This window comes from Anser brachyrhynchus, assembly GCF_964034855.1.
Source record: "Anser brachyrhynchus genome assembly, chromosome: 4".
NCBI classification, from domain to species: Eukaryota; Metazoa; Chordata; class Aves; order Anseriformes; family Anatidae; genus Anser; species Anser brachyrhynchus.
Window position 1 is genome coordinate 15,682,627 of NC_137698.1, and position 17,568 is coordinate 15,700,194.

At 44.0% G+C, this 17,568-nt stretch overlaps 1 protein-coding gene across 4 annotated transcripts in view; it reads right to left on the minus strand.

Moving 5' to 3' along the window:
• The window catches only part of SLC4A4 (solute carrier family 4 member 4), a 231,176-nt gene that overhangs the window by 173,913 nt on the left and 39,695 nt on the right, over positions 1–17,568 (minus strand). For all 4 annotated transcript variants that reach the window (XM_080589204.1, XM_080589201.1, XM_080589202.1 and 1 more), the window contains exon 2: positions 557–630. In XM_080589204.1, the coding sequence (XP_080445330.1) occupies positions 557–630 (74 nt within the window). The remainder of the gene's footprint in view (positions 1–556; positions 631–17,568) is intronic.

Consider the following 17,568-nt stretch of genomic DNA (forward strand, 5'->3'; position numbering starts at 1 on the left):
AGCGAGGAAACTTTTTGCTGTCTTAAAAAAGTTACTTCTCCCAAGGCTAAAACCTTATTTTTCTACCTCCTAAGCTAAAAAAATAACCCAGGAAAACATCCACTTGCTGCCTTATGCCCACCCCCAACACTCGCTACATATTCTGCCGGTCTTTCCAGTTTGCTTCGCCATCTGCGACACCTGCCACCGTATTCCAGCACTCCAAGGTGCAGTGGTGATATGCAAGTGTTGCTGGAAGGCTCATACGGGAAAGAAAAACAAAAAGCCCCAATGTTTCACAGCCATTGTGCAAGAGACAGTGAACGCGATTCTGCGGGAAGTGGAAACATGCCAGGAGCACACAACAACGTTCACTCTCGAACTGAAAAAGAGAATGTCTTTAAATTTAAAAGTCAGTTTCGCTCTGGTTAAGCTTATCGGTGTTTCAGTCAATTTTAGGATTAATTACTCAGCCAAAACAAAGGTGCCCTTTTTCTCTGCTATCCGACTGGCAATTTTATATACAAATACGAACTGTGAAGATACCCTTTCTCCCCAGCAGTCCACAGTCTCTTACCTTCCACTTCTTCTTCATCACATACATGTTTAAGGAAGGAAGCCCCTCTATCCAGTACTGCCTCGTCCTCCATCCTATAGTAATAGAAAAGAAAAAAGGAATGCTCAGACTTCTCCTGGAGCGAGCTATTTGAAACAGCCCAGGTCCTGGGCAGGTTAACTTGCAAGCTGTTGTTCATGTTATTGTGGGCACTCCCGTTCTCCTTCCAGTGCCTGCTCTTCCTTCATAGAGCTCCTTTCAAATGGCGTTTGGTATAAGCTGGCCTCACGTCGTTCGAATTCTAACCTTGAGAGGACATCAGTGCTGACAGGTGTGAGAAAGGTAATCCCGGCTAGAAGTCTTTGTTGTTGTTTTTTTTTTCCCTTGTTTCTTTTTCCTGTTTCTTTCTTTTTTTTCCTCCTTTTTTCTTTTTTTCTAACAAGGACATACACACACAGGCAAGTTTGGGACTGTCTATGCGAGAGCCAAGAGTTTGTGGAATTCCTGTTTCCCTTTAAAGTTCTTCTAAAAGATGTTGGCTGCAGAGCCACGTATACAAGCAAGCACGCATACTGTACACAGACACACACACGCGTTCGCATGCACAGTGGGAGACTCGGCTTCAGCCAGCCTCTTAATACCAGCAAAGCACACTTGTCTGTCGAGAGGCAAGCTTTGTGTCACATGTTGGCCTTACAGAAATCTGACATACGAGGATTATCCAGAGACCAAGCTACAGTAAGTCAGGCCATCACAGCAGTCATGTATGTGTGCCACCCATTCATTCATCCATCTGGGGACTGATTTTAGTAGTTGCTTTCTTTCCCCTCCCTTTCTCTCTCTACCTCTTACCGGCTCCTCTGTACAGAGGAGACTCCAAATTCTACACCTCCGCCATGAAGTCCTCCTCTGGCACTGCCCAGAACTTGCCCTGCTCTATTTCATGCACAAAATAAAGACCCTGCATGCTTTCCAAGGGCTCATCCACAAGCTCATTTTTGACCGGCAAATATAAAAATGGCAAAATAACAAAGAAAACATTTCTAGTTATTTTAAATAATCTACTTATATATCGCTTGGAGGCTAAGCATATATTTGCTGCTCATTGCTAGACAATGAGCTGTGTAAGCTTAATAGCAGTATAATTCTCAATAGAACTGCAGGCTCTGTTTGTAACCTCTTTTCCTACCAAAGGTAAGAAACTGGCATGTTTGGGTAACAACTGAAAAACAATACCTTTTCCTTTTATTCTGTAGATGGAATAAGGACAAGCCTCATACAGAAAAAAAAAAAAAGACGCTTCAACCTTCTTCACATCTATATTCCATTTAGGATTCCACAAGATGCTTCAAGCACAGTAGCAGCAAATGCTTAAAAGAGATTTTCAGAGGCGCATTCAAATTCAGGACAGTATAAAACCCAAACAGGTAAATACGAAGCAATGAATACATCCTAGGATATCTACCTTGCAACTGCATGTCAATGTCTACCCGAACAAAGAAGCGTTCAGCCACAAGAGCAGCAGAGCCCTCGTTTTCTAAAAGCAGTCCCCAGGCAGCAGTTCTCCCACCTGTGACACCCTGTCCCCACCTCAAGCACCTTGACCAACACAGCCCATCGGCCTCCTCTTTGACTCGTAGCCTGCAGCTCAGCTCACGTGAATGACTCCCAGATATTTTGCAGGTAAGGAAGAAGCAAAAAAGCTCAGACTGAAAACCACTGACCATGCATATGGAAATACACGTTTCATCTGGATTACCAGACGGCAGCAATACTACAGCACCGTACCCAGAAACGAACACGAGCCTCAGCTCCTGACTAAGTTCAGATCCAACCCAGAAGTTTGAAGCAAGGCCCACCTCTCATTCGCTGGCTGTTTCTTCCTGCACTGTATGTAAGAGAGCTGGAAGAATGGAAGAGCAAATTTCTCTGACTTGAGAAAGGCACCATTTCACAAGCAGCTGCTGCCCTGCGTGGAGGGGTAGGACATGCTTCTTCCCAACAAAACACACCAAGCCAGCACACAGGTACGCACACACAGAAGCCTTCCTGAAAGCTCAAGTTCTCCATTACATTATTCAACGCTGTTAATGCCGCTCTTGCCTGCATGCAACGGTTGTGTAGGCACACCCCAATTACGTTTTTTTCCCAGAGTAGCACAGTAGCTACTTGCTATAAACACAACTGAAAACATCTGGAACAGATAGGGCTGGGTTTCCAGACCAAACACAAACCGCACGCGCTTTATTACTCCACAAAGTTCTTCGTTTCACTCCCAGCGTGCTGGCATTCACCTCCGCTCCCTGTGCACCAACACACCCAGGCCGTTCAGCACGCGTGTATGCGTGCAACCATACCTGCACATCCCACAGCCCCAGCCCAAACGCCCGTTTCCAGCTTGGTTTCTCCGCTCCAACTTTGGCAGCATCGGTCCAAGTGCACAGCAGCTGCAAATGAACAGTCACATCGCATTGGGAGAGAGGGAGAAGAGGGCAAAGGGAGGAGAGGAGCAAATTCTAGTGCACAGTGCCGAGGATTCACCAGGTGCTACTAAAATGTCTGCTCAGATCAGCTCAAATGGCAGGCAGATGGGGTCCTGCTGGTGCCCTGTGAAGCCCCCAATGCCATCCCCACCCCTGCCAAAACCCTGTCCCCCACTGCCAGCACCTCTCTTCCCCTGGGGCAGTTCATCACATTTAAGGGCCGCACTTCCTAGCTTGCAAAGGGCTCAAAAACTGCTGACAACACATCACAAGCCCGATGCTTTCCCTGAAACGTGCCCAGGGCAGATCCGAAGGAGCTAGGGGGTTTAAAGGGCCAGGAATAGAGCCTGGGCCGCCTTGGCGCGGCGCCCCGACTCTAATCCGCAGGAGTTTAGTGATTAGACCCCGAAGCACCACCTCCCTTGACTTGGTCTTTTCTGCCCTTCTCAGATTACTGCGGGATTTCTTCAGGCCAAAACCTAGCAAGAACCATTCTTTATGAACACGCACAGGGGGAATATTTCAACCAACCCCTTGGACTTTTTCAAATAACATTAAATGAGAGTTGCAGGAAAAAAAAAAATATGTTACAGGAAAGAGCAGAAAATCTTCAGTGGCAGAGTCCTAGCAGTGCAGCACTGCAGCAAGAAATGGCATTTTCACTACCCCAAGGAAGAGAAAGGGATACAAGTGAGAAAGGGCAGAAATGTTTTTAGGGCCTCTGAACAGAAATGTGCCTTACTTTGAAGCTCGGCTTACTAGCTCCTTTGAGTAAGGTAAAAGGACGGGACACCTAGACACTTTTTTATCTAGTCTGACATCCTCATTATTGTTATGACAGTGCTTTGGAAACAAACCCCCAAAATAATTAAAAATAATGGCTTTCTATTTTCAGGGCCTAGATCTGAGCAAGTCACGCACTCCAACACAATATGCTTCAGTAAAAAGAAATACAAGCTGCTCAAGTAATTGGCCTCTCTGGGTACATAATTAGATCAATATCCAACGTTTCTTGAAACGACACTGTACATCAATAGGATTTAGACAAAGGTCTCACATAGCCAACCCAACACAGCATGCAATTCACACCTAAAACTGCAGGTCACTCTCAACTACAGCTCCCAGAAACAGCCTGCCAGACAAAGAAGAACGAACAAGACCAATTTAATACCCCAAAAGAGTTCCAGAATTTGGGATCTAGAGAGAGGTCAGTATAGATGGGCAAAAGTGAAGGGAATTAAGTAGCATAGAGCAGAAAAGAAGATGAAAAGCCTATTTGCCAGCTATTCCACAATGAGCAGAGCACTCCCTAAGAAACGAGCACATAAGATTGCCTCTCATATGTGTGTGATCCGGGACCACTTTTGAGGTGAAAACTTCTCGAACGCTCCATGTTAAGAGCAAACCTGATTTGGCTTCCAAAGGAAACAACTGTGGCTCAAGACCAAATTACTTAAGTTTAGTGTTTTCTTTTAACCTACCACAAAACTCCTCGATTCCTTCCCCTTGGCTATGCTTATCTTGCAGCCTCTGTTTTTGTCATCACATTATAAATCTTTCCTGCAGGTCCCCTTGTTATAGCACCAAACACTTGCAACATCTTCAAAGCGGTGTAAGGTAGCAAGTAACCTTAGCTTTATTGTCCCCAGCCATTACTGAGATGAGATAACTCAGGCCTTATTTGCATAGATGTAGCAAGGCTCCAGGTTTATTTTGAGATCGTTATGTGAAAGCCACTAGACTTGCGAGGAAAAATAACGCCATGACTCTACTTTGTGCTCTTTCCACTGCTTCTCATGTTTTAGGTGTACCTAATAGAAGTCTCTGCTGAGTTTACAGCACTAGAAGCAGTCTCTAAACAAACAAAAATAAGGCAAAAAAACAAACCACAACCTACAGATGATCTGATTAAAGTTTGTTTCTGCACAAAAACCTGCATTTGGAAGCCTATGAAAACTTCCTTACAGCACATGGAAATGGTCAGGGTGCAGAAGGGTCCTCTCTTACCAACACGAGAGCCTACAATGGGACAGCAGAGCCTTCTGCACCAGCGACCTGCAGAAATACCTCTTTTCTCCCCCAAACGCCGACGAGCTAAGCAGATGGAGTGCTGCCACCTTTTGGCCACGCAGCCTTCGCACAGCAGCAGGGACCAAGCCAAGCTCCTGCGAGCTTGAACAAGCTGTATGGACAAAGACCATCGGCACCTTCCCGCTGTCATCATCACTCGCACTTTTTATAACTTCACGATTTATGACATGGGAAGAGTAAATGTCACGTTTGGCTGAAAGAAAGCAGCACGGCTGATGTGGCAATGCTAGCTGTTGTCTGGAGATACAACTCACCCAAGTGAATAATACATAACAAAGCTGGAGAGTAAGAAATGAGAGTTATTACTTGCTGATAAGTTTTTATGATCCAGTCCGTTTCAAACACGTTTTGCAATCAGGAAGAAACCAGAGCAAACTCTGGACTGCATAAAGGAAAAACCGAGCCAGCTCTGTGACTGGAACGGATAGCAAAACACATAACCCATGTGAAAGTCACATTTAAAGAGCAATCCTTTTGGAATAAGCCAGGGTGCAGAGCGCGTAAAGGGCTTCAGGGAGGAGAGAGGCTTGTTACCGTCGGGTCACACAGCCACAGCGCTGGCCAGCCAAACCAGAAGCCCTGATGGCAGGGCTCTGATGGGGCTCAGAGCAGCCCCGCTGACGGAAACGTGCCTCCCCAGCACTGCAGCTCCTGCTCCTCACTACAGCTCACACCCAGGTGTGTGGAAGCTGTGGTCATTCGTGGGCAAGGCAAATGAAATAAGATCTTCATGAGCACACACAATCAAACAGCTCCTGGAGCTTCTCAAAGCCTACCATCATTTATCCGTCAGGATTTTTTCCCCAGAAAATTGCCATCCGTACAATGAAGCCGGAGTACTGGGGATGGGGACACTGGGCAAGAAAAAAAAAAAGACAAAAACAAGTAAAGTAACAGGCATTGCTTGCTAAGCTGTTTGGCAGGTCTCACAGTCCTGCAAGGATTACACTTAAGTCTGCACATACACAACCATCCCCACACCCCTTTTAATTCCCAAACACAGAAGGAAGATTCTGTCCATCACAGAGCCCTTTTTTCCTCTCAGGAGCGAAAAGAAGACAGGTTTCAGATGAGGAGCCTCGGTATCTCCCAGCAGAAGAGACACCTGCCATTGACAGCTTGATCTGTTTGGACACTCCAAGAGCCACTACAAAGCACTCCTCTAGCTCTGTGATTCCTCGGCGTTGCTAGGAGCAGACAGAGAGAGTCACAGGCACATACCCATAGGCTGCACTTTTGCTACTAGAAATCACGACCAGAGTGCCTGGAGAGAAACATGATGTGGCTCATGAGAAAGAGCCACAGATCCAGCCACAGCACCATTCTGCACTGCTCATGATGAGGTTTAAAAGGCCTGCTCATGACAACCAAGCTGGCCTTCAGTCCAACTGAGGCAGGCCTGCCACTTTGGATGAACAGCATCAGTCAACCTTCAGCAGCAGGTTGAACAACACCAGTGTCAACCAGACCTGGAGGCTCATACAGACAGGATGAGCAGGGCCTGGATCTAGGTGGAGAAAAGCCGCCAACAGCTTCCCTGCTGGCAGTGCCAACTGGTGCCTTCACCAAGCAGCTGAAGGTGGATGCCGAGGGTGTATGCTTACACCTATCTCAAAGATAATGAATCAAAAAGTTAAACAAGCTTCTTCTATCAAGAGACCGAGGAGACTAAGATGTTATTTACCTTCTCTGCAACCTGTGAAGCATTCAGCTACTGTGACGGCAGTGGTTAAGTAAACAGGAAACCACAAAGGAGACTTGGTCCCAATTGATTCCCCTACAGCCCATAAGCAAATGTTTGAGTTAACAGACCTAATACGAGCAATTCATCTTTAGGGGCTACATTGTTGTTTGTTTGTTTGTTTTTTTCCTCAAATACCTGCACTTGTGCTCTAGTGCACAGAAAAATTAGCTTCTGACTATACTCAGCACAGTCTGGTTGATGCACTCACAGAACAGATTGCCATATTTATCTTGGATGCATTTCCCCTTGTCAGTTTGAAACCAGCATTTATTTACATGCTCTCTCAGCAAAAGGTTGCACTCACCATGAGGACAGAAGCCTCCTCCTCCTTCTGCACAATTAACTTGCACTAACGTAGTTTTAAACCCAAACTCAAACCCAGCTTCTTTTAAAATAAGAACGTTCCAACAGGGAACAAATGCTCAAAGTGACTGCTTTGCACAGTGCCATCAGATGCAGAAGGACTGATCTCATCTCCTCCCTCTCCAGCAGACTTGTCTGAATGGAGAACACCATTTCCCTTCTCCAGAGCACTGCCAGTCTCTGAGTAATCAGGAGATAAAAACACCAGCACTACAGGTGCTGCAAGACTAAAATCTGTGAACACATAGAAGGTGCTAAAGCACCCGTTTTTTCTAAAAGTGTGGGACACGTAGGAAAAGACTGGAACATACAACCTCAAAGGAGCACAGACTGTTCATTTGGTTTTGGCCGTGCTTTACTGCTTGCAGTATTTCCACCAGTTTCCTCGTTTCAATGACTGGCTGCATGCATTGGACCACGATGCAGGTGACATGCTTGCTTGTTACTTGTGCATGCTAGAGGGAAAGATGGAGGAAGCAAAGAGCAAGACAGCTTTGCAACTTTATCATCTTACAACTGCATATTCTAGTTACTTGTCTTTTCAAAGGTTCTCTGCTGCTCACTAACATCTCTCAATCACTACAGTGACATAAGCCTTTCATTTATTGACACCGACGTGCACTTGTTAAAGGGGCTTTGGAAAAAGGAGAACCAAACACAGGGTAAGAATGCTCCTCAACAGTCAATGTAAATCACTGAGGTTATGCTCCTTCCCTTCCCTTTGCTCCAGGTCCTTCCTTGGAAGTCCAATGATACTCTTGAGAACATCATTTAATGAGGCACATTCTCTCAGTGCTTCTTCGTCCCTCCAAAAACTTGTTCTTCAGAGGCTGCCTCCCCAGCAGTGCTCCAGGTGTGTGTGCTGCAGCAGCCATTCACCTTTACACTGCTGCCTGTTCATTCTGTTAAATATTTTCCCCGTCCACTTACACCGTGCTGCCAGCTGGTTGTGAGGACCTAGCAAAAAACACCAGCAAGGCTACTGGGTGTCTCTGATCAAACACGCGGCATCAAGTAGAATACAGCACCCCTATACAAGTTATTTATCAGAAATTTCTCAGTTACATGGATTCCACCCAGGAAAATGCAGCCCATTTGTTCAGTATCCCTGTGCCATGCTATTTAGATTACTCAGTGATTTTAGTATTAATGAGACATTTTTGAAAATTGGGGTGGGGGAGGTATTATTTGTTTGTTCTTTTAAATGCCCAAGTAAGTCCCCTCATTGTTACATGAAATATTTCACTCTCTAGAGGTGTTTTCAGGGATTGAATCTGAGATTTAAAATAGATCATTAGCCTATTTTTTAAGTATAAATCCTGACATATTTAGACAGGAGTGATTTGGAACACACTATTGTAGAATAATGCAATTATAAATTACAGAATCTGTCATGATTTTTAATTGATATCATCTCATTGGGATATCATCCCAAACTCTTAAGTCAACAAAGTCAGTAAACAACTGCATTTCTCCAGGTGCTTTATTCTGATCAGTTGTACTCCTACAGCTTTTGTTTTGTTGTTGGGGTGTCTTTTTTATTATTATTATTATTTGGTTGCATGTTTTTGCTTTTGGTTTTGTTTTTCATATCCAGAGTGAAGTTCTGCTGCTTTTACTCTGAGAAGGAATAAGCTCTGTGGTAATTCTGAAACAGGCAAGATTTCTTAGGATGTTAAAGAGGAACAATGGCTGGGCCCCTGTTTGCTGAAATCCTTCAGCATATTTAAATCTACCCAAGTCCCATTACAGGATCTAAATAGAAGTCTCAGTTCTTGTTTTTAAAAACCCTTATGACTGAAACATCAGGAATTCTAAAGGTCTATCTCAACTCACAGGTAAAGCCTATGAGAGCAGGGTAAGAATTGTCTAAATTTACTTTGACAAAATAAATTATATCATTTGGATTTCAACTTAAATCTGTCAGCTGCAGAAAACTCTTCAATTTAGATACATCACAAAAATAACTACCAGAAAAAAATAATAATAATTAGGAGTGAGCGAAATTGAATCTTTTTCTTTTGTGTTCATGAAGAACTCTCATAACGTTAGTGAGAGAAGAGCTTTCTTCTGCACAGACAAGAAAGTAATGTTATCAAAATACAGGGAAATACAATGGGGTGGGGGGGAGGATTGGCAGTGGATCCTAGGGTAGGTGCAGCAGCTGAAGCCATTGTTTTATTATGTTTAGATTGCTTACCGTAAAATGACACAACTCCAAAAACTAAACAAGTCAGCTGCCTGTTTGTTTTCCTTTCCTTCTCTTAAAGAGACTCGTGGATTGGTAACTTGAAACGAAGCCAGCAAGAAGCCCATATTTCATCCAACCATACCTTTTAACTGGTAGCACCTCAGGTAAAGCACTCCCTTCGGCTGACCAGGGCAACCTCTTGGAGCTGAGGTGCTGGTTCCTGTTGTCTTCCACGTACACCTGCTATACTGAACGTAGCCGGAGCCAGGAGAGGGTAATGAAACACTGTGAGAGGAATTCAAGACTGTGCTTACATAGGAGTTTTATGGGATGTCCCTTTCAACAGGAAGCAGTGATTTCTGACTACAAATATTATGAATGTATCTGCGTGAAGCTAATGTAAACCAGGCACTTTTGTTGCTTAACTTTCTGTGAAGCATGAAATATAAAACAAAAAAGTTTTCTCTGGAGACAGAATGGTGTCAGTTTTTAAAGCCACAAGCTGCAGCAGATTTCACATAAAAATTACTTCAAGACAGCCTGCAGGATCTGATTGGTTTTTTTCTGCCACTTATTACTGTGACAATGCCATGTCCTGCAATAGATTTCTTACTGGTTTTTGCCTTATAGGCAACTTCTTATTTGACTATGTTTTGCATGCCTAATTGGATGCCCATATTTTTTGTTTGCTCCACTTAAAGAAGATTAGGCAGTGTGTACAACAAGTTCATAACATAGTACATGACTTGAGGTTCAGTAACCCTTACACGAAAGTGCTCCAGTGGGCTGATTTATGAGAGCATTTTCATGTGCTCTTCAACCAAATCAGGATCTATTGAAAACCAACCCTGTTTTATAGAGTAGCTGCTCTTTGTACAAGCCTCATGTAAGAGCTCTTTTAAAGAAGTATATCATGTCATAAGACTAGGTATGGTGGACTAAGAACTGCCTGCAACATCGTAAGCATGTACTTTACATCAGCTCAGCAAAGAAGTTTAAACTGAGTGCAGACTTTAAAAGCGCAAATAAAACAGGGCACCTGTATACACCTATATATAAATAGACATGGATATATAAACCTAGACAAGGAAACAGCAACTGTGGGAAATCTTTCCAGCATCTGCTGAATATACCTACACAGAGTGTCAAAATCAATGTATGGACAGCATGGATCTAATACAGGGTTTTCTACCCATAGACAGGGATATTAAAGTAGGTCTCTCGGTCTTGCCAGACTGCCTTTTGAAAGAAAAACATTATCTGGAATGGGAGTTCCTCGGTTTACGTCCATTTCCCATTCAGCGAAAGAACAGGCAGTGTGTACAATGTGGGGTGGAGCAGCACACCAAGTGACACCATTAACCCAGATCTGGTTTTCTCCAGGGAAAACAATCAAGTGCTTTCAGTCGCGGCTTCCCAGCAAGCAGCTCCTGCACTGGTCCTCCCATGTGACTATTTGGGAGGAAAGTCTTCTCTCCATAGCAAGAACCCCACTAAATGCATGAAATCAGCTTATATCTTAATTTCACTTCTGCAATTACAGGTTGGAGCTTTTCCTTTCCTTCAAGTTTCACAGTCGCAAATGCACAGCTCCTAGAGCTGCGCGCTTTCCTCCCCATCGCCTCCCCAAGCATCTCTGAGGTGCAGAAAAGCATCACAAAACTTTGGGCCCCAACACTAATACTAGGTCTGAGACAAACCAGCTTTCTGCTACGAGGAGGACAGATAATACCTGATCCAGCACAAAACTGCTCTGGCAGAGGCAGCCGCTACCAGGCAGAAAGCCTGGTTGTATTAAATGTTTTGGACACATCCAAAGCAGCCAAGGGAGCTAATGCGCATTCAGCACTTCACAAAGTGCAGCTGCAGCATCTCTGATCCAATACTCGGCACGCCGAAGCAATAGGAGGTTTCATGATATGCTGGTCTCAAAAATATAATCCAGCATAAAGGATATTTTTAACAGGAATGATTTCAGTAATCTGCTTCAATAGTCAACCTTACACGCACGCCATGTGGCACAACTGAGCAGCACAGAACCATATGCCATGGGCAGGAACTTCTTGAACTGCTCATCACTGAAATCCTCCTGCAACGATGGGGGGAAACGGACCTCTGCAACCTGGAACTGGTGACTAGATGCAAGTCTCTGGAAGAATAAGTCATTTCTACAAATTAGACAACAGTTACTCAACACTGCAGGATGTGATAACATTTGAGATCGCATCAAAAAGATTGTGATCAGAGCACACAGATGTAAGAATAAGACAGACAAGGCAGAGTCACCAGATCTGAGTATCAGTGTGTGCACAACCCAGACAGAGGAAAGAAAACTTCTCCAAAAGTATTAGACGAGCAACGAAAACCAGGGGGTTCAGTGACCAAAGTACTAAAAGCCAACCTCACCTTCACCTGGCGACAACTACTTGTCCACATTTTATAGAGACTGCTCCCCAAGGGAGATTAAATCTCTTCTGAAGAAGGACACTCGCATCATTCCCAGTGCATGCATAAAGATGCTAATTTAATAACAGTCAATCAAAATTGATGCAGACCTAATAGCTAGAAATGCAAACAGCCAAATTTCAAGCTAAATGCCCTTTTTTGCCTCCACCACCTGCAAGAGAATAGTAAAATAAAACAAGACACTGTACAAATTTGCTGAAGAAACATTGCCAGAGAGAAGAGCAAAGCAAAAGCAAGTCATTTCAGAGCTGTTTGGGAAGCAACTGAAATAAAGAAGAATTTCCTCACTTCCACCAATTTAAGCTCCTGTCAGAACAACAGAAAAAAAAAAAACAAATCACAGCCCACAGCATCATGAACCCGAGGAGCCATTCTGTCTCTTAACTGCGCCAATTATTTAACAAAATACTGATTATGCCAGCATAAGCCCCAGCACCCAAAGGATGCAGGTCCTTTATGAACGACACCCACAAGAATCATTCATGGGAAATGTGACTGCAAGTGACAATCCATTCTGCATCACCACAGCAGAGTTGTGACTGTTCCAGTGTGTTTCTAGGAGGTAGGATCAGACAGAATCAAGTATGGTTGATCCCCAGCTATCGCTAACCAGACTTGCACCCACAGGCAGGGAAACCTTTCTGTTGCTCAACATTTTATATGGTGATATCAGAGGGGCATGTATATGCATGGTTTTTCCAGTGTGATTATAAAAAATATCTGTCACGGAGCACCAACAGTTAGGATAAAACACAGTCTGGAGGAACCTCACTGCCATGACCACTAGCCTCACAGAAGAGCTCATCCACATATTCACTCCCTTGACTGCTCCTGCAAAGAAAGCAAGCAGAGATTTTGTACGCTTCTCAACCAAATTCCCAGCAGGGGACAAGAGTGAGCAAGCCACTGACGTTAACACAACGCTCCTTGCCCTCCTGCGTGCTTAGCTGATAGAGTGATGAAGAGTGATACGCCATAGTGACCTGCTACCTTGACTTTCAAGTGTGGTGCTGGTCAAGAACATACCAAGCCCATAATCTTTAATCTTGGACCTGCAGACTATCAATCAGCCAGAAGTGAGTTTGCCCCGACCACGCAGGGGCACATGACTGCATTTCTGCTGTATTAGTCAGCAAACAAAGCGATAGGGGATTTTTTTTGCCACCAGAACAGGAGGAACATGACACAGCATAAAAGTAGAGTGGTATAGGCAGACAACACATGATCCTGCATAAAGTCAACCCATTTAAAATGGTAAACTCACTTTACCAGCAAAATGAGTTTGCTGCTGGATTGACGTTTTGCTTCATGGGAGAGTAATATTCTTCATTTGGTTCTAAGTGCCCTAAAGCTGGATTTACTGTATCCTCCAACCACAGCCAAGAGCACATAACTGAACTGCTGAGCAGGCAACATCCAAGTTTTAACAAGACTGTCCTCTAGATGACATCCATTTAAGGGCAGCCCAAAATAGACTTACTCATGTCAGCTTAAAACAAGACAGAGAATGAAACAATAACCCAGAGCTGAAAACTAGTTCCTTGCCAGAAAGCATTCATGGCTACTTCTTATGAACTCCATTCTAGTGATCATTGCCATGAAGAGCCACTTGTGGAAAGAAACCGGTAGCAGCAGTGATGCTGACAAGCAGCACTGTTGCAGGAGGTCCCGGGTCCTCCACAGTAACCCAGAAACTAGTGCAGTGCCTAACAGGCTTGTCTAAGAAGGGCAAGGGGACTTCTGGAAGAGCAGAGAAAATGTGACTCTACCACAGCTATTTCTTTCATACATCTTCATCCACTCTAGGAATGGCCTTTGAAAAAAATATTTTTTTTTCCTGTGAAGAGAGCAACAAAAGTTAAGACCATTTGCATCTTTCTGGGCGAAAGGAAGGCTATCCACATTACACAGGCTCTTGTAGCACTTTCACAGCCTCTCAAGCAGGTCTGTCACTAGAGTGAGTTCCTCTCTCTACATATCAGTGGCTGATACTCTTTCTGACTCCAGTAACATAACAGGATTCTTAGTCCCTATGCACAAACTTCCCAGACAGGCCTAAAACATTCTACCTGCAGTCCTGCGTACTATACTTGCACAAGTCTCATACACCTGCAAACCTCACTGGTCATCTTTAACTAGAAATCCTCACATCAAAAGAGGGTGCAGCTGTTCCTAACTCCAGATAATTTTCAACAGAGTTTGGATGCGAAGCTGCCTTTTGTCCTTCCAGAGATAAGGTCCTCAATAAGCAAAAGAGATAAAAGATACTTCTTGGTGACTCTGGCCAAATCACACACACCTTAACCACCAGCTGCTAATACTTTCTTAAATGCAGAGCAGACCCACCTACTGCTGAACCAAGCCTGTAAAACTTGACGTAGTCACAAATTTCATGGAGACATCTGTTAACAAAGAACTGCTTTATGCCCAGCACCTAATTGCAATATGACTGTTTAAAGGTAAAAGGAAAATAGTCCATGATAATATTAAGTTCCAGTTATCTACACCATTATCTTGCATTTTTTATTGCCCTGCTGAGTGGAATGACTGGTCGAGGAACAAAGCCAGAGAAATTCGGTTGATACCACAGTTCACGACTACATACGCAATTCTGAGAATTTCAAATTACAGGTCAAATCCAGGACAGTACTGAACTCCTCCTGGAAAAGATTAGGTACCCTTCCCGAGTTACGAAGCAAGCCTCCCCAGAAAAATACTAGGTTGTTTGCAAGCCAAGGCATCACCATACCAGGAATACTTAATGCAAAGGTGTCTTACTCATAATTTGGAATTAAAAAGGCAGAAAGAGGTTTAAAAAAGATGGCTTTATTTGTTGAAAAGTAATTACAGAAGTTTGCAGAGTTCACCAAAGCCTTTATGCACTCCTGCTTTTCTCTGCACTGAAGGCTCAAAGGACCTTCACGTTACTTGCCAGCAGATTTTCAGCATGATGACCATAAGAGGGTTTTGCAGTGCTTTTTTATAAATTAAGTTCTGTACCTAACCTTCAACGAATTGCACAGGCTCTGGGCTCCTCTAGTTTGATCTTTCGTTTGAGTAATTATTGTAAAAGCTGGAGACATGATCTCCCTTTACTCATTGTCCAGAGAGAATTCTGACACTGTAAGACACAGCTGGGATTTCCACAGAGTTGTTTTGCGGCGTATTCCCTTTCAACAAAAAATATACAGTGCATTTTTGGCAAAGAGAAGAGATGGGTGATCCAAATCAAACTTTAAAAATAAGAAGGTTTCTCTTTTGCAACAATTTCATTGCTTCTGTGAAACATTTACACCGTAATAACATGAAATGGTTACATGCCCACTCCTTTAATTTATACTGCCAACAGGGATAACCCATGGAACTGAGCAGCCAGAGCATCACAGTTGCAGTTCAGTGCCCACAGAAGTGAAGGAAGGGTGCCTGGGCTTGCCTACATTGTCAGCGAAGCACGGGCCCAAGCCTGCACTCAAGCCCAGGCTTGCTGACATTCCTTCCACGCGAGCAGGCGCTCAGTCTTAGCTTCCAAGCACTTCTCCAAAGGAAAATTTGAGGCCTACCACAAAGCCCAGCAGACCCAACTTTTCCTTCATGCCACCAGCAAGGCCACACACACGTACAAGCCAGTACACTGTGGCACAGCAGCAGGCGCCGCGAGCCAGCCTCTGCGTAGGCACGGTGCGTGGATGCTCCACCTGCAAAGCAAGGCTTTGAGCAAGGGAAGCTGCGCCGTTGGCCTTCACATGCTTACACCTACTCGTAGACTCAAGCTCCAAGCAAAAGAGTGACACTGCCAGAGACAGAATTCGGTGCACCACAGGTTGGTCCTTTCTCCTGCAGCCCTCTGGGACAGTCATTCTCACCGCAACAGGAACAAGAGGGGACCTCCGCATTTTCAGTCAAGTATCCGAGGGACACAAGTAACCTACTGAATCTCCTTGAGTACTCAGCCTTCCTTCATTCTGCATTCAAGGCTTAGCTAAATTTACTTCAGACGCTTCCTTCACCCATGTAACACGATTTTTAAAAGCACTCTCTTTCTGAATGGATCTATTTTCCATTTAAATGTTAAAACTTTAAGTCCTTCTACAGTTACACAAGCTATGGAAGTTCAACAGAGTAAAGTGTCAGGCAGATTAAGATGTTAATCGAAGGAAGTGTTTTCCAATTTCAAAACACAGAAAAGTCACATGCTCACCTTTTCCTCTACTACATTAACCCAAACCCTCTTTTGTCTGACATGACACCATATTCAGGACTCAGATTCATCCTATCACAATGTCAAAATCCACTTCTCTAGGCACAGTTGGGTGTAAAATAGGCCACAGAAAGCACCCTCAAAGCTTTTATGCCAGGGAAGGCAGAGGTTGTGGGAGCTACGCTGCCTTTCCTTCTAAAACCCCAACGGTAGCCATCCAATAAGTAAACCTATCACATACTGTTCATAAAAAGGCCAATACTATTTTCACCTGAGTAAGAAGCATTTACACAGCAACAGGAAAAACTTTGCATCTATCATATTCCTTCAGAAGATGTACTTGCTCTTTAGGAAGAATGATCTTTTCTTCTGAGCACATTTGGTGACGTATGTGTCAATAACACACTGGAGACATAAACTCACTCTGGAACAGAAACCATTTAAGCCTAATACTCTGCTAACACCATCTGTCTATTCAAGATGTTTTCTCAGCAAAATTAGTGATACTATCTGACAGTACTACAGGTGAACTCTGTAACTTGAAACAGAAACTCTACCACCACCGTTAAAGTCCCAGTCAAGGATGCACTGAATACTTTGCACAGATCTTCAACCAATTTCCAACCTTACCTCAAAAGCAATTTATGGTTGCATCCAGACTTTGTCCATATACCGAATAAAGGGAAGGTTGGCATTCACCCTTCAGGCCCAGTTCTGCCAGTTCTCTTCACTCACTGCACTATCTTACTACACGTTTCTCTCGCTCATAGCACTGGAGCTGTTTACACAGACCTCAGTCCAGCAAAGCACTTAGGCTGGCCTTGAAGTTCCATCAGTTCAATTGCTCCAAGGGCAGAAGTCACCTGTGGCGAAGTGCTTAGTGGGATTAAGGGAACAGCCCCACGGAAATCAACATCCCATGATCCATACCATGAACCATAAGGAAGGTATGAAAATCAGAGCCATTGTTCTGAGGCTCTGGATTTCCAAACCTTCTCTGTGCACCGATACAGACGCTGACCACAGCTCCATCCAGCTCAGCGCTGTTTTAAGCACGTGTATTAGCAGCATTACAAGGGCATCCGGCACCACTTCCACAGCCCACCACATTGACCCTTCACCCAGGACACTGCTTCTCAAACTCAGTTATTATTCACAACCCAGGCCTAATAGATCATGAGATGATAAACGATTTATGTGAAACTACTCACAGGGCACTACACGCTGTATTGTTGTGCCATTAAGGCTTTGGAACGAAGCTTCATTGGGGACAGAAGAGAACAAAGCACCCATCTATTTCTTCATTGCTATTATTGTTTCTGCCTTGAAAGACACACAAGCTGGGCTATTTAACAGTGCTACTGTTCTTTAGCTGTTCTGTTTGTCTGCTGAAAGCAGGAACTGTCAGACGTGGAAATGATATCAGACTATTGAAATTTCACAACAATTTGGGTAAAATTCACTTCATTAGCACAAAATTTGCCAACTATGAGACCT